At 38.1% G+C, this 20521-nt stretch overlaps 1 protein-coding gene and 1 long non-coding RNA gene across 3 annotated transcripts in view; one reads left to right on the top strand and one right to left on the bottom strand.

Moving 5' to 3' along the window:
* Nucleotides 1–20521, top strand: part of LOC115923172 — a 44703-nt gene that overhangs the window by 7024 nt on the left and 17158 nt on the right. The window contains exons 3-5 of the mRNA XM_030983494.1: nt 3328–3552; nt 6753–6834; nt 7460–7645. Coding sequence (XP_030839354.1) covers nt 3328–3552; nt 6753–6834; nt 7460–7645 — 493 coding nt within the window. The remainder of the gene's footprint in view (nt 1–3327; nt 3553–6752; nt 6835–7459; nt 7646–20521) is intronic.
* LOC105447401 lies at nt 11557–19155 on the bottom strand. 2 transcript variants are annotated; one of them, XR_004063707.1, is made up of 5 exons: nt 19064–19155; nt 14426–14518; nt 13816–13952; nt 12893–13009; nt 11557–12142 (listed from the first exon to the last, which is right to left on the bottom strand). It is a non-coding gene; the product is annotated as an uncharacterized LOC105447401 (long non-coding RNA). The 2 variants fall into 2 exon arrangements; XR_004063708.1 differs by having other exon boundaries at nt 11557–12164.

Consider the following 20521-nt stretch of genomic DNA (forward strand, 5'->3'; position numbering starts at 1 on the left):
CGAGATGGTGATAGTTTTGCTGCAAAAAGAAATGCTTCCATGCTCCTGGTATTTTTTTTATAACAATCTAGCAATACAAAATACTCAGTGAATTTTATACTTTTCTATACAGTCTTTCCATCGAAGTGGACGTCCAAATTCATCTAACATATCTGCAATTTTTACAAAACCCTTTTCTTTTATTTCTGGTTTAAATATAGATATTCCGTTTAATATGATAGTTTTGTTATTCCATATACACTGGTTAGCAATATCGGTTTTTCTATTCAAAAGACTTCATGTTTCTAAAATTTTCCCTGAATCATTTTAACACTTCAATGTTTAAATATTTCATATCAAAATTACAACAAAAAATATATTCTCCGCCAACTGGTGACAATAATTCTAAGCATATGTTTTCCAACCTATAGAATTTGAAGTGAATATTCTTGTCACCCATTTAATTTTCTGAGCTTGAAGAATCGATTTAATACAAGTCATCTTTAAACCTCCCTCATTATACTCATTTACCAAGACTTCACGTTTTATTCTATCTGGGCCGCCCCATACGAAATCGTATAGTACTGTGTTAACCTTATGAATAAATGAATCGGGAATGGACACAATGCTGGCTACATATAACAGCTGGGAAATAGCAAAAGTTTTAACTATTTGAATTTTTCCATATAGTGACATATTCCTGTCTTTCCATAAGTTCAGTTGAGATTTGATTTTGGATAAAATTTCTTGGAGTTGTGCCATTCTATCTTCAAAAGAGTCGGAGATATCGATTCCGAGTATTGTCAAAACATTATCAAACTTTATATTTATTTGAATTGCTGGATTTTGTACGTTAAAGTGTCCTATAAACATTGCCTTTGTCTTTTGGTAATTCAGTGAAAGTGACGAACAAATTTGAAAATCATCAAGCATAGCAGTTAAATAAGAATATTATTCGAAATTTAACAAAAATACTGTTATGTCGTCTGCGTACATAGAAAGTTTAATTTCGTGAATATCGTTTAACTTTATGCCCTGGATATTTTGGTTCATTCTTATATTTATTGCCAGAGTTTCTATCGCTAAAGTAAGAGGTATGGAGAAAGGGGGTCCCATTGTCTTACTCCTTTTCCTACTGGAAAAAATCCAGTTGAAATGTTATCGTTCATTACGCAGCTTTCCATGTCCTTGCAAAGAACATTGTCAAAATTTCAAAATTAATTTCCGAAATTGAAACATTTCAACACTTCTAAAAGAAATTGATGATTTTGAAATCGATTGGGTGGGGGGGGGGGGGGGGGGGGGGGGGGGGGGTAAGAGGACACTTTTTTTGTTTTTTGGGGTCTCGAAAATTCAAAATTTGATATTTTGTTCCGTTGGGGGGGGGGTAGGTCACCTTTTTTAGGTCAGCCATTGCCATATTTTTTTATTTTATTTTTTTATAAAAAAAAAAAAAATCACAAGGGGGGGGGGGGGTTCACAAATAACATACACAAAACATACACATTACAAAAACTCAAGGGGGGGGAGTTTAACCCCAAACCCCCTCCCCCCTCCTGCGTACGCGCCTGGTGTTATTGGTCTATAATTTTCTATAAATATTTTATCCTTGCCCTTGTTTACTATTAGGGTGATTATGCCTTGTCTCTGCGGGTGTCTACGAGCAACGGTCCTAATATGTATCAAAATTTACAATAAAACTCGACGGTTATTCCGTCATTGCCGGGTGATTTGTTTTTAGCCATGGCTAATAAAGAAGCCGTACATTCTGCAAGGGATAATTCTTTTTCACATGAATCTTGTTGGTTGGGAGATAATTTTGGTATGTTATTTTGCTTCAAAAAACTTACAGTTACTAAAACTCTTGGTTCTTCTGCTTTGTATAAGTCTGAGTAGAATTTGTTAATATGCGTATTTACTTTTAAACTGTCAGTTAGAATTTCATCTCAACTTTTTAACCAGTAAATGGTTGATCGAGTTTTGTTTGCCTTTTCCAGGTTTAAAAAGAACTTACTGTTTTTCTCTCCGTACTCGACCCAGTTGGCCCGGGACCGAACTATTATGCCATGAGTAATACGATCCATGTGTGTTTCGTAATCTAACTTAACCTTTTACTATCCACTATGGTCTAATAATCATTTCATCATAAATCATGATAATCATCAAATGATTATTTGAACTTACAGAGAGTACACGTACTGGAGAAAAGACCAACTGGCTATTGGCCTAAATTGTCATTAGACCAGAATGTTAAGTAGACACAATCATTGTCAGACCATGAGGATAGTAGAAAGTAAACCAAACGGCAATCTACCAAACATTTAAATCATGAAAAATATAACTTGCCATGGATGACTCATGAGAGGTAACAAAACATTTATTTCCAAGGTTTGGAATCTAAACAAATATGTAGTTAATTCATAAAGATATCAAATACTTGATTAAATATGGTTGTCATGTAATAAAAACATTAAACCAAATTTAAAAACAATAAATAGATAAAAAGATATAAATTAATGTTTAAACCGAATTGATATAAACAGAATAATAGGAAAGAACTTATCTAACATACAATTAGTTGTAGCAATATTTACATGTTCATTCTGGAACTTATTTTTAAATACGGTGTGAACTTAATTTGAAATGTGTGAAACAAACATCAACAAAAAAGAGTTCTAAAATACATTATATATATATATATATATATACCATGATAATATGTTTTCCTGATTGTTCCCGAGCGGTTGAGGGTGGCAAATTTATACCGTCCATTCTTGTTTAAAGGTACTATGTCACATTTGCAGGCCAAAAAATTGAAAAGGTTAAATTCCAACAGCATTTGAAAGATAATACTAATTAGAATTTCCCTTAAAAAGGGGGAGCTTGAACATGTCTTTAAGTGGAAAAAATAACGACTATTAGTTGTCGAATCGACTTAAGAGCTTTAGAGCCAGTAAATAATATTCTGATTTTCAGACCATTGTACGGAATGGTCGTATGTTTTATGCTGCACACAGATTCAATCAGGCTAATATTGGCCATTACAAGAACTGGGTTATTGGTGTAGAGTGTAGACAAATGCTCATGTACCCTTTACAGCTCATTTTATGTATGTTATTACCAAAAAGCCAGTCAGTCACTCAATAGTGTCTAACAGTGAAGTCTAGCAAGTAACCGGTTTCCTTGCATAATTTGAATACTAGGACATTGCTAACGTTTAAATGTCACAGATAGGACATACATGACATATTCATAATTCCTTCAAAGTTCTACAGAATTTGATGTTGGCTGCAAAAGGGACATAGTATCTTTAATACATAAAACAATAATGCCTATTTAATGATCTAGGTCTTTGTGCAAGCATCCGATGGGCAAGTCTACTCGGTGATTCAAGACACCCTCAATTTTTTGAACTTCTCCTCGTGGAAGAAAGTTGGTTCCAACTCCATCCCGGTCACCTTGCCCAAGCGACCCACGCTCGTAGATTCCGTATCTGCAGTCTGGTATCACAAGCAACTCATGGTTTTTGCTCGCTCGATCAGTACTACTACTTCAAGGCTGTATGGTGTAAAGGTATGTACATTATAAAGAATGGGTAACCTTATAATGATAACAATAATAATGATGATGATGATGATGATGATGATGATGATAATGATGATGATGGTATTAACAATGATAATAATAATAGTAAGGACAATAATGGTAATAATAACAACAACATTAATAATCACATACAGTAGGCTGACAGTTGCACCATGTAGGAGAGGGGAAAGATTGGGGAGTCCTGAAAAGGACTGTCGGTACATTTTCTTTCCTGAGTGTTTGTGTAGGACTGTTGGTAGTCCTGAAAAGTTCGTATATGCTATTTATTGGTATCCCTACCATTATTACGATTCCAAGCTGTAACACATTCGTTTAACAGTTGATTACGCTCGGTTGATTCTATTGTTCGAATTATTTGGCAGAGAGAGAGAGAAGTGAATATTCTCATGACGAACAACCATATAGTATTGTTTTTATTTGTTCATCATTTCTACAATGCTATGTGAACAGTATTTGATGACAACAGAGGGCACTCTCATTTAGCGTCATGTACGAGGCAATAACAGGCTGATAAATGATCATTAGTACCGGGTCTACCGTCTAAATCTAAAGAAAACTGAATATGAACCGGGCCACATTTCTCTCTCTCTCTCTCTCTCTCTCTCTCTCTCTTTATCTCTCTCTTGTCATTGCCTTCCTCCCCCTCGCTTACTTCCATCTTTACTACTACGGAGTATGTAATGTGTATGTGTATGCCTCAATCACAGATAATATAATCACTAATATCACCAAAATGATTCTTCTCCTTCCCCTTCATCTTCTTCATCCTAGTAATTGCAGCAGTATCATAATGATCATTATATCCCTTCTATGAATATTCATGACTTTTCTAAATACATGATTGGTCAATTGGTGGTCACGTAATAAAATATAATTTCACTATTAAAAACCTATGAAATCCTGTTCAGTGATTGGTCAACATAGCATCACATGACCAAACATAACATTGCTATGATGTAACCGTGACGTCATCCATGGTATAGTGCAAACTATACCATGGCACTATACCATGGATGACGTCATATAGATCGATCAAGATCAATGTGCTAACGGTCACGGTCGCGGTACTGTCGTCTGTGCTGCCCTCACTGCACTCTACACTACTTCAGTGACAGTTAACATAATTATTATCATTAATATTTTTATGAAGGTTGGTTTGAAAAATATAAAACAAATATATCAGAACTGCCCATGCTCTATGAGATTTTCAGGTAGATAAGCATTGTGACATCACATCATGTTCAGTCAAAAGTAATGAGCAATGACAATGACAATGACAATTTATACTCATGTCACCCACATTGGGGTATTGGAGAAGTTTACAATCAGTTTGAATTTGTCAATTTAACACTGTGAATTATACAATACAAATAGAATTAATGTTAATCCATATAAAATAACACTATCGACAATAGTGAGAAAAATTATGATGATAATAACAATATTGATGATGATAATAATAATAATAATCAAAAACGATAATTAATGACGAAATTAATGGAAGCAATTGAATTTTTTTTTTTACTGGCACCAGTAAATTGATATCTGAATTAATGAATTACTGAAAACATTTTGATATCAATTTAATAAATTGATATAAGACAAAAAAGAGAAACATCAAGTTAATATTGAACTCATAACATGTTTTATGCACATACTTAAATTAATGAAAACAAAGCATTATTTTTCGACAGAATTTTACTAAGTTTAAACGTGTTTGTACATTATTGGAGTTAAAGAGCTGATCCATTTTCAGTGTATTTGGTCTTTCAATAAAATATTTATCGATGAACAATTTTCTGTCTGAACGAAAGGTAGGGCATACAAACAAGTAATGAAACTCATCCCCGAGCGATTGCAAATTGCTCAGCGTACATAGCCTCATTTCCCTCGGAGTATATAAATATCTACCAGCTACGGAATCGACAGGTAATGATTGCCACAACGAAAACGACTTAATATTGTCCGATCTCTTTTAATGAGATCGATTAAGTATCTTTCTAAACATAAAGAATGTTTGAAGTTTCGATAGTTAACACAATGCGAATTATTATACATACAAGCAGACCAATACTGAGCATGAGAATCTCTCAATCGACGTTCCACAGTTTGTTTGACCCACTCACAGCTAGTATTTTCACAAATTTCCTATAAATTAGACATCCCCATATTGTCCAGAGTAAGCTTGATTTTTTTTTAAACCAAGGTGCCTGATATATATTCTTCTCTATGGAAGTGAGATATGGGGATTTGAAGTGCTACATGACCTTGAAATTTTCCACATGAAATTTTGTAAGCAAGCCTTTTCTGTCAACAAACAACTGCAAATTGTATGGTACTTGGTGAATTGGGGAGGCTTAAACTTGAGAAATATATCGAAAGCAGAATGAAAAACTTCTGGTGTAGGATTATACATAGTGGACAAGATAAATTTTCTGGTAAGGTGTATATTATCTTAAAATTACCCATTTAAGAGGATAAATAAAATCCGGATTTTTTTTCTCCCTCCAATACCCGGCCCAATGTGGGTGACATAAGAATATAGTTAAAAAACATATGCCAGCCAATCATTAAGTCAAACGTTCGGATCGTAACGAAGTGATTTAAAACAAATATACCAAGCATTTAGTTCGTAAAAGTAGTGGAAATTATATATCTTCGGAGGGACTGCAATAATACTTTGCCAGTCCCTCCTCAGATAAAATAATTTCCACTATTCCTTCTCACAGCTTGGTATATTTGTATAATATTATTATCATTATTTTATTCATTATCATTGGTGTTGTTGCTACAGCAGTTAATATCGTAATTATTATAATTATTATTGTTATTATTAATATTGTTTTAATTCTTATAATTATTTGTATTCTTCTTATTATTATCATAAGCATATTTTGCGAAACGTCTTGTGCCCAGTATTAATTGCTACACAGTTAACATTTTTGTGAACATATTGTTTAAAAGTTTAAACAACATCGGATTAACGGGTGACCTGATCTGAGAGTTGTTTAAAATGTTAATCATCTCGAGTTGTTTAAGGTTTAAACACCTAGTTGATCAACATTTTGAACAACTTGTTTAAAATCACAATGTAAACAACCGGATTTTGAAAATCTGTGAAGGCGGGCATTATTGACCCTATTTTATACTCTGCTTGATTATATCAGTATGGAAGGCCATTTAGGCCACGGCACGCGTCAAGACATCTTCTTCTTTCATCAAATCTGATATGTTATGCACGCAGTGCTTGTGAGCCCTATATACACCATGAATATGAGGACAAAGAAAGAGGACAAAATATACAGTTCCTCAGGTAGACAAAGGAACATCCCTTCACTGCTATTATGTAAAAATGAGTAAAAAAAAGGTGAATATGCATGTGACACCTGGTCTACACATTTTTATATAATAGCAGTGAAGGGATGTTTCTTTGTCTACCTGAAGAACTGTATATTTTGTCCTCTTTCTTTGTCCGTCATGTTCATAGTGATAGGTCGATTCCGTTATCCAGATACCTTACACAATTCGTAGGCATAATTTCTAGTATCCCATCAAGGTCACAGACATCTTCGTTTTCCGAAATTGCTCATGCGTGACCGTCCAGGCGCCATTTTGTCCTTTGAGGCCGTTATTAAAGCCTTTCTTTCCGCCCACCTATCTTCACTCTCCTACATGCTACAGACTTCTAACAAATTCCTCTGGATAGTCCAAGAGAGGCTCTTTCGTCTGTCACGTAAAAAACACCGGCGCCAATGCATGAATAACGTTCTAATAGGATTGCAGTTCAAGTTTCTGGTCTTTTTGATTATTTCTGCATATATTGTAGTTTTTAACTAATGTGAAAATAAATGTATTTGAAATTTCAATTGAATAGGCACTTCAACCAGCTGTACTTGGGGTCTTGTTGCTGGTACTGCGCTCATTGGAACAGATGCTACGCTGATCAAGAATCCTTTCACGGCCAAGTACGAAGGATTCGTGATATCTCCTAAAGGGAAGATGTACCGGACATGGCAGCACGCCAGTGGCAACAGCTTTAAAGCCTGGAAAGCAATGGCTTGTAAGATTTTGTTTATTGTGAATCATTTCCCCCCCCCGGGGGGGGGGGGGGGGGGCGCAGTCAAATACATTGCTATACACACGCGGGCCTCCAGAAACGTGTAAAAAGGGTGGTTTCTGGTCGTTAAGGCGGGTGCATTCATGGCGTCAAATGGTCAAAACATCAGGGAGAAGGATGTTTGTTGACTGACTAGTATACAAATAATACACATCAATGAGGGCATATTAAAGTAAGTATTACCCACACAAGGTACCCTTTGAACAGTCTAACACGCCCGAGGCGCTAGCCGAGGGTGTTTAATTGGACTGCTTCGAAGATACCGACTGTGGGTAATTTTATTAATGCCCGAACACAACGATGTTTATTATTGGTTTTATAAGATGATGTTTTATTTGTTTTATGAAATGATGTTTTATAACATGATTTTACAAATGACCGGTCATAAATATTTACTAATGACCGGTCATTAGTAAAATTACGTGTCAGGCAAAATAAATGCCTGGTCACGTTTACGCTCTTAACCAATCATTTGATTAGGATCCGCTTCATCATCTTATAATAACAACTAATGTTTGCAAAGTGGATTTTAACCCTTAGAGATACTGTGATGCATAGCAGGTGAATTAAATGTACACAAGTTAGAAGCACATTGCTTGAAATACATTAGTAGATCGGTCTATTCAAAGCCATACTGTACTAGAAGCACCAACGCAAAATTCCCTCTAGTGCCATCTCAGGTCAGCTGTAGCAGTATGGTCCCGGCACACACTTATTTCCTGCATGGCTGCACTGTTGTTTCTCGCGTCGGTTGACCATGAGATGGCGTTGTGAAATAGACAGTACGCTAGGGCTGAAAGTTCAGCTGTTCAGTATCGCTTGAAACACCCGATACCAATACAGTAACAGTAAAGTATCGAAGGAGATTACCCAAAGTTGCTCAGTAATATCAGAGCAGAATATGTAATCTGAAACCCAGGTGACAAGGTTGCTATGGTAATGTACTGGAACTATTGTCACCTAGGTTAGATTTATAGAACAGTAGTGAACTGTAGGATGAGTAATTTTTGCGCCCTGATAGTACACTGGTCTGATGAGTTTTCTTTACTCCAGACTTTACCTATTTTTAATCGCATGGGCAATGAAAATATAAATGATATAAAATAAAACGCGTGCATGCTCCTCTGTGTAGGTTGTTCATGTTGTTTAATGTTCACTTATTAATTTAGATTTTGTTGGCACTGACATAACATTTTTTAATTCACTTTTTTAAATATTTTTAGGGGGGTAGGGGCAATGCTTCATGCATGCATAAACAACGAGTTAAGCAAGATCATAGCTTTAAAAGAACCTAACGGTAAAGAGTACCAATTAATCACCAAAACAAAGGTTGTAGTGAAGTTAGGAGTTTCATTTGATTATAGGCCGATTGTATAACATTTTAAAAGAGCTATAGATTGATATTATCCCTATTTATAGACCCTCGATTAACATAAAATCGTCTTGTGAGTAGACTATTACCTCTTACTTTAATGTTATCCAGATTACGGTTGCCACAGTAACGCACTGTTCCTCTTTATCACCTGAGTATTATAGTGTCTCTTCCTTCTTTCCTCGTCCCCTTCTATTGTCTCAATCCCTCATCCCCATTCTCCTTGATTTTCCCCTGCCCCCCCCCCCCGCCCCCAATGCACCCCTTCAGCCATTTCCCTCTCTTCGCCGTAAATCCAATCATCTTTCCCCCATCCTCTCTAAACTCGTTCTTCCGCCGGGTTGCTTGCTCATCTCTCCCCTCCCCTTCTCCCCTTGCCTTACCGCTTCCCCTCTCTAGCTCTCTGTTTACCACTCTCTCCTTCTTCTTCTCTCCCCTTTCATTCTCTCCTTCCTCATTCACCTCCAACTTTCGTCTTCTACCTTCTTTTTCACCGCGTTTAATTCGCTCTTATCCGTTAATCCCAGTTTATCCAATCCTTTCCCATAGTTCATTCACTCCCTTTTCCCAAACCTTCATCAACTCATTCTCCGGTCGGCCTGCTTATTCCGCCACCCGCCCCCCCCCCCCCCTCCTCAATCTTCCTTCCCTCCATCCCGTACGCGCTCTTTCTCCTCTCTCTTTCCCTTCACTATCCTGCGCTAGCTCTTCTTATTTCCCCTCATTTCCTAAACGCTCCACGGAGTATACGCCCTTATTCCCTTACCCGGCCGGCCGCCCTCTTAAATCCAAAAGAATGCCCCCTTTCGCCTTCTCCCCATCTACGCTCCCTTTTCTCCGCGTCTCATTAATGTTGGTCCCTCTCTCGATCCCCCTTTCTTCCTGCTTCCCCTCTCCAGGCGCGGATCCAGGATTTCTTAGGGGTGGGGGCTCATTTTTTTAAATTTTTTCTCCCGGAAATTTGAAAATCGCGCCAGCCGAAAATGCGCTCAGGGGGGGGGGGGGGGGGGGGTGGCGGGGTAGTGAGCACAATTTTTTTTTGAGGAGGCCCTCTAAAATTTGCACCCCCCCTCCCCTTGAGCGCCAGGGGGGTGGGGGGGGCGGCGGGAATCTCCCCAAAAAGGTAAAATATTTTTGAAGGGGGGGGACGGGGACGGCCCCCCCCCCCGATCCGCCACTGCCCCTCTCTTACATCGCTCTCTCAGCTCCACCGTTCCTCTCTGTTTCCTCTACTTTTTGTTCCCCCTTTAACCTCCCCTTAGTGGGGTAGTGAGCACATTTTTTTTTGGGGGGGGGCCCTCTAAATTTTGCCCCCCCCCCTTGAGCGCCAGGGGGGGGGGGGGGCTGGGGGGTGCGGCATCTCCTCAAAAAGGTAAAATTAACGTGTTTTTACATTTTTATTTTCGAAGGGGGGGGGGGGGAATGGCCCCCCCCCCACCCGGATCTGCCACTGCCCTCTCTTACCTCGCTCTCTCAGCTCCACCGTTCCTCTCTGTTTCCTCTACTTTCCCCCTTTGTCCTCCCCTTAGTGGGTAGTGACCACATTTTTTTTTGGGGGGGGGGGCCCTCTAAATTCCCCCCCCCCCTTGAGCGCCAGGGGGGGGGGGGGGGGTGGGGCATCTCCCCCAAAAGGTTTTTACATGTTTTTCCTCCCCGGATTCGCCACTGCCCCTCTCTAACCTCGCTCTCTCAGCTCCACCATCCTCTCTGTTTCCTCTACTTTCTGTTCTCCCTTTAACCCCCCCCCCCTCATTAATTCTTCTTTTTCCCCCTGCTTTCACAGTCTCCTCATTGTATATTATATCACCTCCCATTTCTTGGCCTTCCTCCTCTTTCAGCCTAACATCATATATCGGGCATATATCATTATTATTGTCCCACTCATTTCTAGCCCTTCCTCCATTTTCTTCCCCATTTCATCCTCTTTTTCCTCACTCAATCCATCTCCTCCCTTCTTCCCTATTCTACTCTATATACCTCTCTCTTCTACTTCCTGCTCCCGCCCTCCTTTACCCCTCCAATTCTGTTTTCCACACTCAGTCTCCTTCTCACCTCGTCCCCTTCTATTCTCTCGATCCTCCTTCCCCACCCTCTCTAAACTCATTCTATCGCTCATTCGCTGTCTTGCTCATCGTGTTGATATTGGTGATATATTACTATATTATCCTTGTCTCCTTATGTAGAAAACAAAACCTGTTACAATACAAAATATGGGGCACTTATCCCTCTTCACCAACCCCTCCCCGAATCAAAGAATATGTACAACTCATGGTTGGGAGGAACAAAAATTTAAATTTCCTCATAAAAGGAATCAATGTTACTGATCATGCTGAGCTTATAATGCAGTCGCTTGTCTTCACACATTCTTTATATATGAAACAGCCCCGGCAACTGAGTGGCCGGTGGCCGCCTATCACACTGCCCAAATCGCGTTCCAGAGAAGAACAAAGTCCACACAAAGAAATAAAATTCTCGACAAATGTTGAAGTGGATAGTAACTTTATTACAATTTATTACATTTAATCATGAAAAGTCACATCTATGGGGTGGAAGCCCCCAACTCTGCTAAAACTTTAGCACCTCATGGCGGCAAAGGAAATGAGGTATGAAACAAAATGAGGAAGTCATCCGAAAAGTAAAAGCTCGCGCCAATTCAGGAACTGCTTCCCATTTTATACCTTCTGACACGTGTGTTGCCCCTTAAAAGGGCGTGTCACTACGGGGCATTGCGTCAAATTAATCCCTGGAACCATATACACCCATATTAAAAGGAACTTTATTAATTTTCCGAACTTAACCTCCAGAGTTGAGCTCACCGGACCCACCATTACTCCTCTACAATCCATTGATTGAGTTTACATGTATGTGTATTGCAAGTAGTCCACAGTCAGGAGGGTCACAAACCCCTCTACATGTACATCCACTGTCACATCTCGATTCTTGAGATGAACTCGGTAGAAGTATCCACATTGTTTTGGAGTTGCATGCTCCTTCTGGTGACTGCTCCCCTTCAGCTACTAGTACAGAAAAGTCCAATGGCATCCTTGTACGCAATTCTGACAAGCCGGCTGTTCATGAATAAAATATAAACTATTTTCAAATAGTATACAACTTTAGGAAGTAAAGCTGACATCATCAGTGTATTTCTTCTTCTTTTTCTTCTTGTTCTACTTCTTCTAGTAAGTAATCTTCAAAGAGTTATTCGTTTTATATAAACATATTGTTGCTCGACAGGAGTACATTCCTTATTTTCCATGCTTATCAGCCCAACGACACATCCCAGATAATTATAATAATACATGGTCTTCATGGTCTGAAATGAAATTACTGTATTACCAAACATGCCTTTCATTACTAATATACTACGTTTGTGTAAAAGATCTAATTAAACATTCAGACCATTGTTTTTAAAATGGCATTCACAGAGAAATCATAGAATTGAATTCCAAAAATACTTGACACCGGCAACTTTACAGTGTAAAAATCTCATTCTGATCTGAGTTGTTACAACCAAAGGTGTCCAATCATTTTTATTTTTTTTACTGTTAGTATGCAAACATATTTTTCTTTATCACACTTCTCAGGCAACTACCTCCAGGACATCCAAGATACAGCCATATGACATAATTAGATCTTGTACTGCTAGGCTGACCGCCCTACCACCCCCATTTTTGTTTAAAATCACCAATCCAAACGTTGAACTTGGGTTACTGTTGTTAAGAAAATATATTGTGAAAGTGGGATGGGTTGCATGTGGTAAGGATGTGTTGGTTAACAATTGCAACAAAAATTTCTCGCTATTCTATGGGGCGACTTACTTCAGACACTGTCATCTGGCCTCCGAGCTTTAGACAGCAAGGTCCTTGTCTACCATATCATTGTGAGCTTCTCATTCTACCCTTTATTTGCATGAAATACATTACATGTACAGGCACCTGTTTGTATAGAAACATAAAATAAATTCATTTTATGGCATGTTCATGAAAGCTATGTACAGTACTAATTATAAAGTGAACAGCAGGGTAGGGTTCTTGCAGAATTTCTAGAACTCGCAGTAAGGGTGTAATAAATATAAACTTTGAACAATACTGGTATGTAGAAAGGGATTTAGGGTAGCCCGAAATTGGGTCTGGCAATGTTTAATACATTTAGGGTTGACATTATGTTTAGCAATGGATCCAGGATTCATTTTGTGTTACAACATAACCAGTACATAAATGCCAATAGAGCACGTTGTGAAAATCGCTGAATTCTTTTAATTGGTAATACAGTGCTACATGTTTCACAAACTGCAGGCCAGTGTGTTTTTACTTTATAAAATCTATTGTAAATGATACTGTGTTATATACTTTTTTCCCTTCCACTCTACATCATGTTTCTGCTTTCACAATACAGAGGAAGATTTTAAAACTACCATTGATGAGTAAAAGATACATGCAGCTCCACCAGCACCTGGAAAATCCAGTTGTACAACACCTTCTCCTGAGACAATTGCTTCACATAATTTTTCTACTCTATTAAACTTCATCCCTAGGCCTAACCCTAAACCTAAACCACCTTAATCACAATTCCAACCCTCAGTCTAACCCTACACCTTTGACAAAATAAAGCCTAGAGTAGTCGTTGCAGGAGCAAATGTTGAGTTACTAAAAATGCCATGACAGACTCATATGCTATGAATTTATCTCCGTTTCTTTCCCTGATTTGTTAAAAAAACATTGTAATATGCATTATGAATTACCAGTCCATTGTGCTTCGCTCATATATTGCCAGGCACAAGAGGCCATCGCTTTGAGGTAAGGGGCAGAACATCAAGACTGAAGGTGGAACCTCAAGGCACTCCATGATCTCTCAACAGCAAGCCCTTCCTCTCCATCCCTGGAACCGAATTATAAAAATATTCAATAAATATTAACCAAATATGTAAGAATACACAAAAATTGCATTATTTTTTTTTCTTCAATTGTCTTCAATGTTTACTTTCTTTTTCAGCAAAATATGAAGGTCAATTATTTTCTTTTTGCTTGTCATTCTGTTTCGTGTATAGGACTCCCCCCCCCCCCATCCCTTCTTCAAGGCCTTCAAATGTTAATTATAAAAAAATATACATTGGAAGTTAAAATACACTTTAAATAAACACTACAGCAACTTGTTAGTAGACATCTTGTTGCACACATACCATGTAGCCACCCCTGAATCGATACTTCTCAAACCAGCCCTTTGCACACCCCTCCAACTTGGCCTTATTTAATGCCCTCACACATTTAAAAATTTCCTTTTACTTGACAAACTAAACAGGTCAAGTTTTAAAAAGTCCAAGTTAAAAAAAAAAAAAAAAAAAAAAAAATTACCTTTTCTTGTTGTGGTCTGTTTTCTCCAGGACATTCTTGTTTCAGGCACATACTCAAAGAAGCAAGCATATGGTAATACACTCTGTATATTTCCTGTAAAAGAGAGGGGGAAAATTTATTCTTAAAATAGCTAGGTTCACATTCAGACTCAGTGACTGAAAACAACAGTCACTGCTACAATGTTTGCAGTCTAAAGACTGAGAGCAGAGACAGAGTCTTGACGTAAACTAAGAGACATAGAGTCAAGACTGCGCCAAAAAAAGATCAATACTCTAGAGTAAATTTAGAAACCACTAGCATGACTAGGCACTAGACTACACTACACTGCAGAGTGCAGTATACTTCTTCTCCTTCTTGAAGATAATCTGCCTCCTATCCTTCAATACCGGTACTGAAGATTCTTGCAGATGCCGTATATACATGTATATATATATATATTCGGCCTGAGTGGGGTGTGCAGGTAGACCACTACACCAGGTTTTTCCCCTATTCTTATACGAATAGTGCCGTGGGTTCTTAACGTGCAAGGGTAGTGACTATCCTGTACACGGGGTCTCCTTTTAACATCCTATCCGAGAGACGGATTGTTTTCCATGTAACATAGCCTGCGTCTATGAAACAACAAGGGGAGGGGCACGTTAACACACAACGCTTGCTTCAGTCATCCGCCTGGGTGAGATTCGAACCCAAGATCTTTGGGCCGACAGGCAGACGCTTTACCGACTGAGCCAATTCGCCTCCTAGTCCTCCTACTGTCTACCGACTAGACTCTAGATTATTTACATTTCTATTTTAATTCTAACTTAACTAAAGTCTAGTGAAATCTTTACTCCAGGGAGCTCCGTCACCGAAGCCCTTCGGAGGCCGTAGGCGGAGCTCTCTGAAGCATGTACATGTATAGCATGGTGTTAGTGAAATCTAAACACTGTTTGGGGGTTTGCAGTTTATTGCAGGAGTTGTTGTTTTGGCTGCTTACAGCTTAGCCTGCCCTTGAAATAAAAATGAAATTTTTCAATTCTAAATTTATTAAATCCGACAGCCAAGTCCGGATAACAGCAACGGATGACAGTAGATCTACTACTACAGTATACCACTCCAGCAAAGCATAGACTGATATAGACCGAAAGCTTCAGTCTCTGATATCGACGGTTGTTCTGCTGAAATTGCATCTGGCTCATCTGACCGCCTCTATACATAGACTGAAGTACGTCCTATGGTGACTGAGTGGAACAAATGGTTTGGTTCGGCAGGACCGCGATGAATGAGATATGCAACAAGATTTTTACTCTTTACATCCTCATATATTCACTTTGGCTGTAAAATTACATTTGATTATATTAACAAATAAAAAATAACACAGAAATATCTACTTTGACTTACGATAGCTTGCTCATTTAGATCCTACATTAACAAGTCAACGCAAAGCGTAGCATCCCCTCGCAGGGTACAAATGGCCTATATACATGTACATGTACATCAGAACAAGTTACCTCCATTGGACTATACTATTATATTACTAGGCAAGGAAGTTAACCACATTTTCACATATATAATTAGGTGCTTTTGCATATTTAATGAGATATGACCTTTCACCTTTCACCTACATACTCGGAAATTTAACTTAGCCTGTATTTTGATATCATGTACCTTCATATCAAATTTCATTAAAATCCGTCAAACATTACCGAAGTTATTGATCGGAATCCAAAATTGTTACGGTCGGACGGACGGCAGTGTTTCTATATCCCCTCCAACTTCGTTGCTAGGGGATAATGATTAATCCGAGAAAGTCTCGTAGTCAACATGATTCGTTGTCAGCCACCTGGTTTTTAGATGATGAATATTCATTTTTTCTTTTTGAACGTCCAATAGCTACGTACGAGTCAGCCCGTCTTGACCCAGTGACGTATGCATATTCATAAACCCAATATTAAACAAGTGCTCTGATTGGCCATTGGCTATGTTTTGGTAGGTTGACCCGGAAATATATCGGCCGGGTCATGTCATAGATTACCAGAATGAATGCATGAAGGTACCGTTTCACGGTTCTGAAATCAAAATTGGATAACTCATACACGTACTGTACATGTAAGTCCATAAATTTCACTTTGAAAATAAGTCATAACAAATAACTGTGAATAGGAGAAAAATATACATAGGGTCTAGCTTTTTTTCTATTTGCTTTATAAATCAGAAAATTAGATCTAAATATAGAAAATCAGGGGAGCAGATTTCAGAGTAAAAAGAGGTACAGAATAGGCTCAATCTATCCCCCTCCCCCCTCCCCCCCCCCCCCCCTGTGTGAGTCGTCTGGGTTACGATCTGTGTATGGGGAATGTCGACAAATGTCAGTTTTATTAAAGAAATGACCCATATCAGACGGTTATTTCTGTCTAAGACTGATAGAGAACCCCCCCCCCCCCTCAGTGTTATTTAGGGTACACATATGCTTGTTCTCTCTTTATGAAAGCACCCCTATCTGAGGACTGCCAAAATTTCTGGACGCCCCTTATGCGGGCTTTTCCTGCCTTTGAGACCCCCCTAAATCCGGAACACTGCTCAATGAACCCCCTATCTCAGAAAAAGCAGACCAACCCCCCCCCCCCCTTTACTCAGATAAGCTGTCTACTGGTTGGCTCACACACCCAGGGAATACCCCAAAGAACTTAGCCTGCATTACGTACATTTAGCACATGAAATACATACAAAATTTCTGTGCTCCTGTTTTCATTCATACATGTACCTTGTAAGAATAAACAAAGTTTGCAAATTAGTTCTATGCTCACTTATCTGCATAATATATCACTACCGAATAATTAATTTAGTGCCTGATATTGAGACTTAGTTAGAAATAAGCCTTCCATTATTCTTAACTGACATCGCCTGTGCCTGCATAACTGTGTCCTTTCACATAGGCCTACTAATGTTTGTACCTGTCATAATGAATGACTTTGTAATCAAACTCTGTAACTAAGTACTTTATCCTCGTAAAGATACTCTTTAGATTTAATGAATCAGTAATTACTGCTATTTAATTTTAGGTATCATCAATCGTCACTAAACTAAAGTACTGATTTTGAGTGAAATCAGTTGAGTTTTGTACAGTGGTGTTTGAAATGTTGAGAATATAGGTTTAATACACAGGACACAGCCAGGATAGTAATGCAGCTGTGTGTGAATTAGGATAGACTACAGTATAAAAACAGTCTACATCAATCCCTGGATTTGATCAATTTTTCTATGTTCGAGATATTTTATAATCCCCTTTTTAATTTCTCAGGAGTCCAAAGAGATGAGAGAAAAAAGAAAAAACACCCCCTTCTTAAAGAAATCTCCGAGGTGAAAAGTCAAATACACCCCTTTTTTTAGAATTCTCGGGCCGGACCTTGTCGCACAAAAAGTACCCCTTTACCGGACATTTTGGTAACACGCATGGTATCCCTCCGTTTTCGGAATGGGGGGGGGGGGGGGGGGGGAGGATAGAGGGTCAATGCTAATGCGTATTGACCTTAGCTATTTAGCACTGCACTACGTGTTAATACTTTAATAGGCAGAATTGCACACACAAATAGTCCATACACACCTAACAAACGATGCGAAGTGGCTGATTGGCAATTTTGACAGTAAGCCCACGCTTAAAATCTTTAAATTATTCTTTCTAACTTCTGTAAATTATATTTTACTGCTATTTTAGACTAGTAGCCTAGTATTAGTAGTAGGGGTGTCATCAATTGTCACTAGATCTAAGTAAAGTACGAATTTTGAGTGAAATCAGCTGAGTTTTGTAGTGCTGTGTGAAATGTTGAGAATCAACAGCACAGCTTTATTAATACACAGCCAGGATGCAGGAGGCGAGTTTGCTCAGTTAGTAAAGCGTCTGCCTGTCGAAGCAAACATGAAGATATAGGTCACGTCTAGTCTAGATCTAAGAAGGGAGATCCCGGGTTTGACCCCAACCCAGGCGGATGACTGAAGTGTGTTAACGTTCCCCTTCCCTTGTTCATAGGCGCAGGTTATGTCAAGTGGAAAACAGGATAGGACGTTAAATGGAGGCCCCGTGTACAGGGGAGTCACCACCCTTGCAAAGAACCATTTCATTGCACTATTCGTAGCTATAAATTATAGCTAGAGGTCTAGTAAGTAGTAAAATCTAGACCCTACTAATGGTCCACATGCACACCCCAATCAGGCCTAGTAGTAGTAGTAGTACTAGTAGGCTATATTACATGGTATAGGCCCTAGATCTAGATTCTAGGGCAGGCATCTTGAACAGAAGAATTCAGTATTGAAGGAGGCCGGAGGCAGATTATCTTGAAGAAGAAGAAGGATAGTAATATTTATATACTTGTTGTAAAGCACTTAGGCCTAAAGGCGCTGAGAGACATTTGTATTAATTAGCGCTAGGCCTATATAAAAATTAAATATTACTAGACCTAGGTCTAGGTCTAGAATCTAGATTCTATTTATTATTATTTATGCAGCTATGCCTAGACCTATGTGTGTGCAGTAGACAGTAGGCCGTAGGGACTGTTGCGAAAATCATGAAAATGCCCGGGAGTTCTAGGGCTCTAGTTCAAAAAACACATAAATATCACCTTATGAATACGAAATTACGGAATAAATATGACATGTACTTACAGGATTTCTACAGAAAACCGTGTCCAGCACCGAAGTTGCCTGTTAGGTTCATTGTCACAGATAAGGTCTATATTTAGCCTTGTGGTTGTTTTAGTATATATAGGCGCAGAGAGTGCGACAGTGCAATTAGACTCGTTCGCGAACGAGTCAATACATTATTGACTATATAAACTTGTTATTTGTTTTATGAAACGGATTTTTACTTCTATCGCAGATTGAATTCTTAATTAGATGTGTTATAAATAACAATTGTTTTAATATTAATTCGATTCTGAGTTCAATGCTGCGGATATATTCGAGTCTCTTAAGACATCTGGTGCATTTGAGTCTTGAACAAGACTATTCAGACGCTCCCCTTGGTAGCTGTTCTTAAAGAAAATATCCGCAATTGCCAACGACTGCTTTGTGTCGATCACGTTGTCATTTAAGTTGTAGGCAGTTTTGTTTGTTAAAGTTCTGTTTCAAAGGGAAACAATTATCTTCATAAGCCAATTAAGTCGAATTCAGAATAATGTTAGATGGTGCAGAGGTACAGCTCAATTAGACTATACAGTGAAACTAAGGTCAGTATAACGATAATAATAATAATTAATAGTAATAATAATGATAATAATAACAACAATAAAAACTTACAATAATGATAATAAACCATATGTTTGAGGCTTGGAGCTTTTATGTCACTTCAATTCAGTTCGCACCATTTGACAGTCAGTTTGGTTAAATTATGCTCTCGCCAGATCAGACATATTGAATATATATTTTTCAAATTAAAACTTTGTATGTATTTAAAAACAAAATTGAATAGCGGAACTACAATTCATCGCCCCAGAATTAATACTGCTTGAACACTCATGCTGAGGATCAATTTACAAGAAACATAATAGCATATATATACCTCAAAGTTAATTGTGCTGAAAATAAAGTTTATTGAGGGGGTGCATTAAAAGAAAACATATGGAGATAATGAATAATAACATATGCAAGGTAAACCAAAAAAGCCCAAATCTATACCATATAGATGAATACCAAGGTTTCATTGTTCTAAAACGACTGCAGGATTAAATAAATTCCTATTATGCGAATGATTTATTTAACATGAAATGGGTATACATAAACATTGTTAATATCGTGATATCCAATAATCATACAACTTAAATAGTTTCATATTATACACACTAAGCAGTGGCAAACTTCCTACACACACAACAGCTCTTACATCTATTTGTCACATATTGCAGCTATAATCTTCTATAGATTTCTTGTGTTAGAATATTCACCACATAATGTGTATAATTTTGTTAGTTTTACACTAAGTATTATGGAAAGACATAAGAACGTATTAGGTTCAACTTTGCATATGAACTGCATAATAAATAAATGGCAGGGGGAAAAAAATCTGAATTCGTCTAATTGCTACGCAAATTCTACCTTTAATTCAACGGAATTAAACGGCGTGAT

The sequence above is a fragment of the Strongylocentrotus purpuratus genome, unplaced genomic scaffold (assembly GCF_000002235.5).
Source record: "Strongylocentrotus purpuratus isolate Spur 01 unplaced genomic scaffold, Spur_5.0 spur5_scaffold_13, whole genome shotgun sequence".
Taxonomy (NCBI): domain Eukaryota; kingdom Metazoa; phylum Echinodermata; class Echinoidea; order Camarodonta; family Strongylocentrotidae; genus Strongylocentrotus; species Strongylocentrotus purpuratus.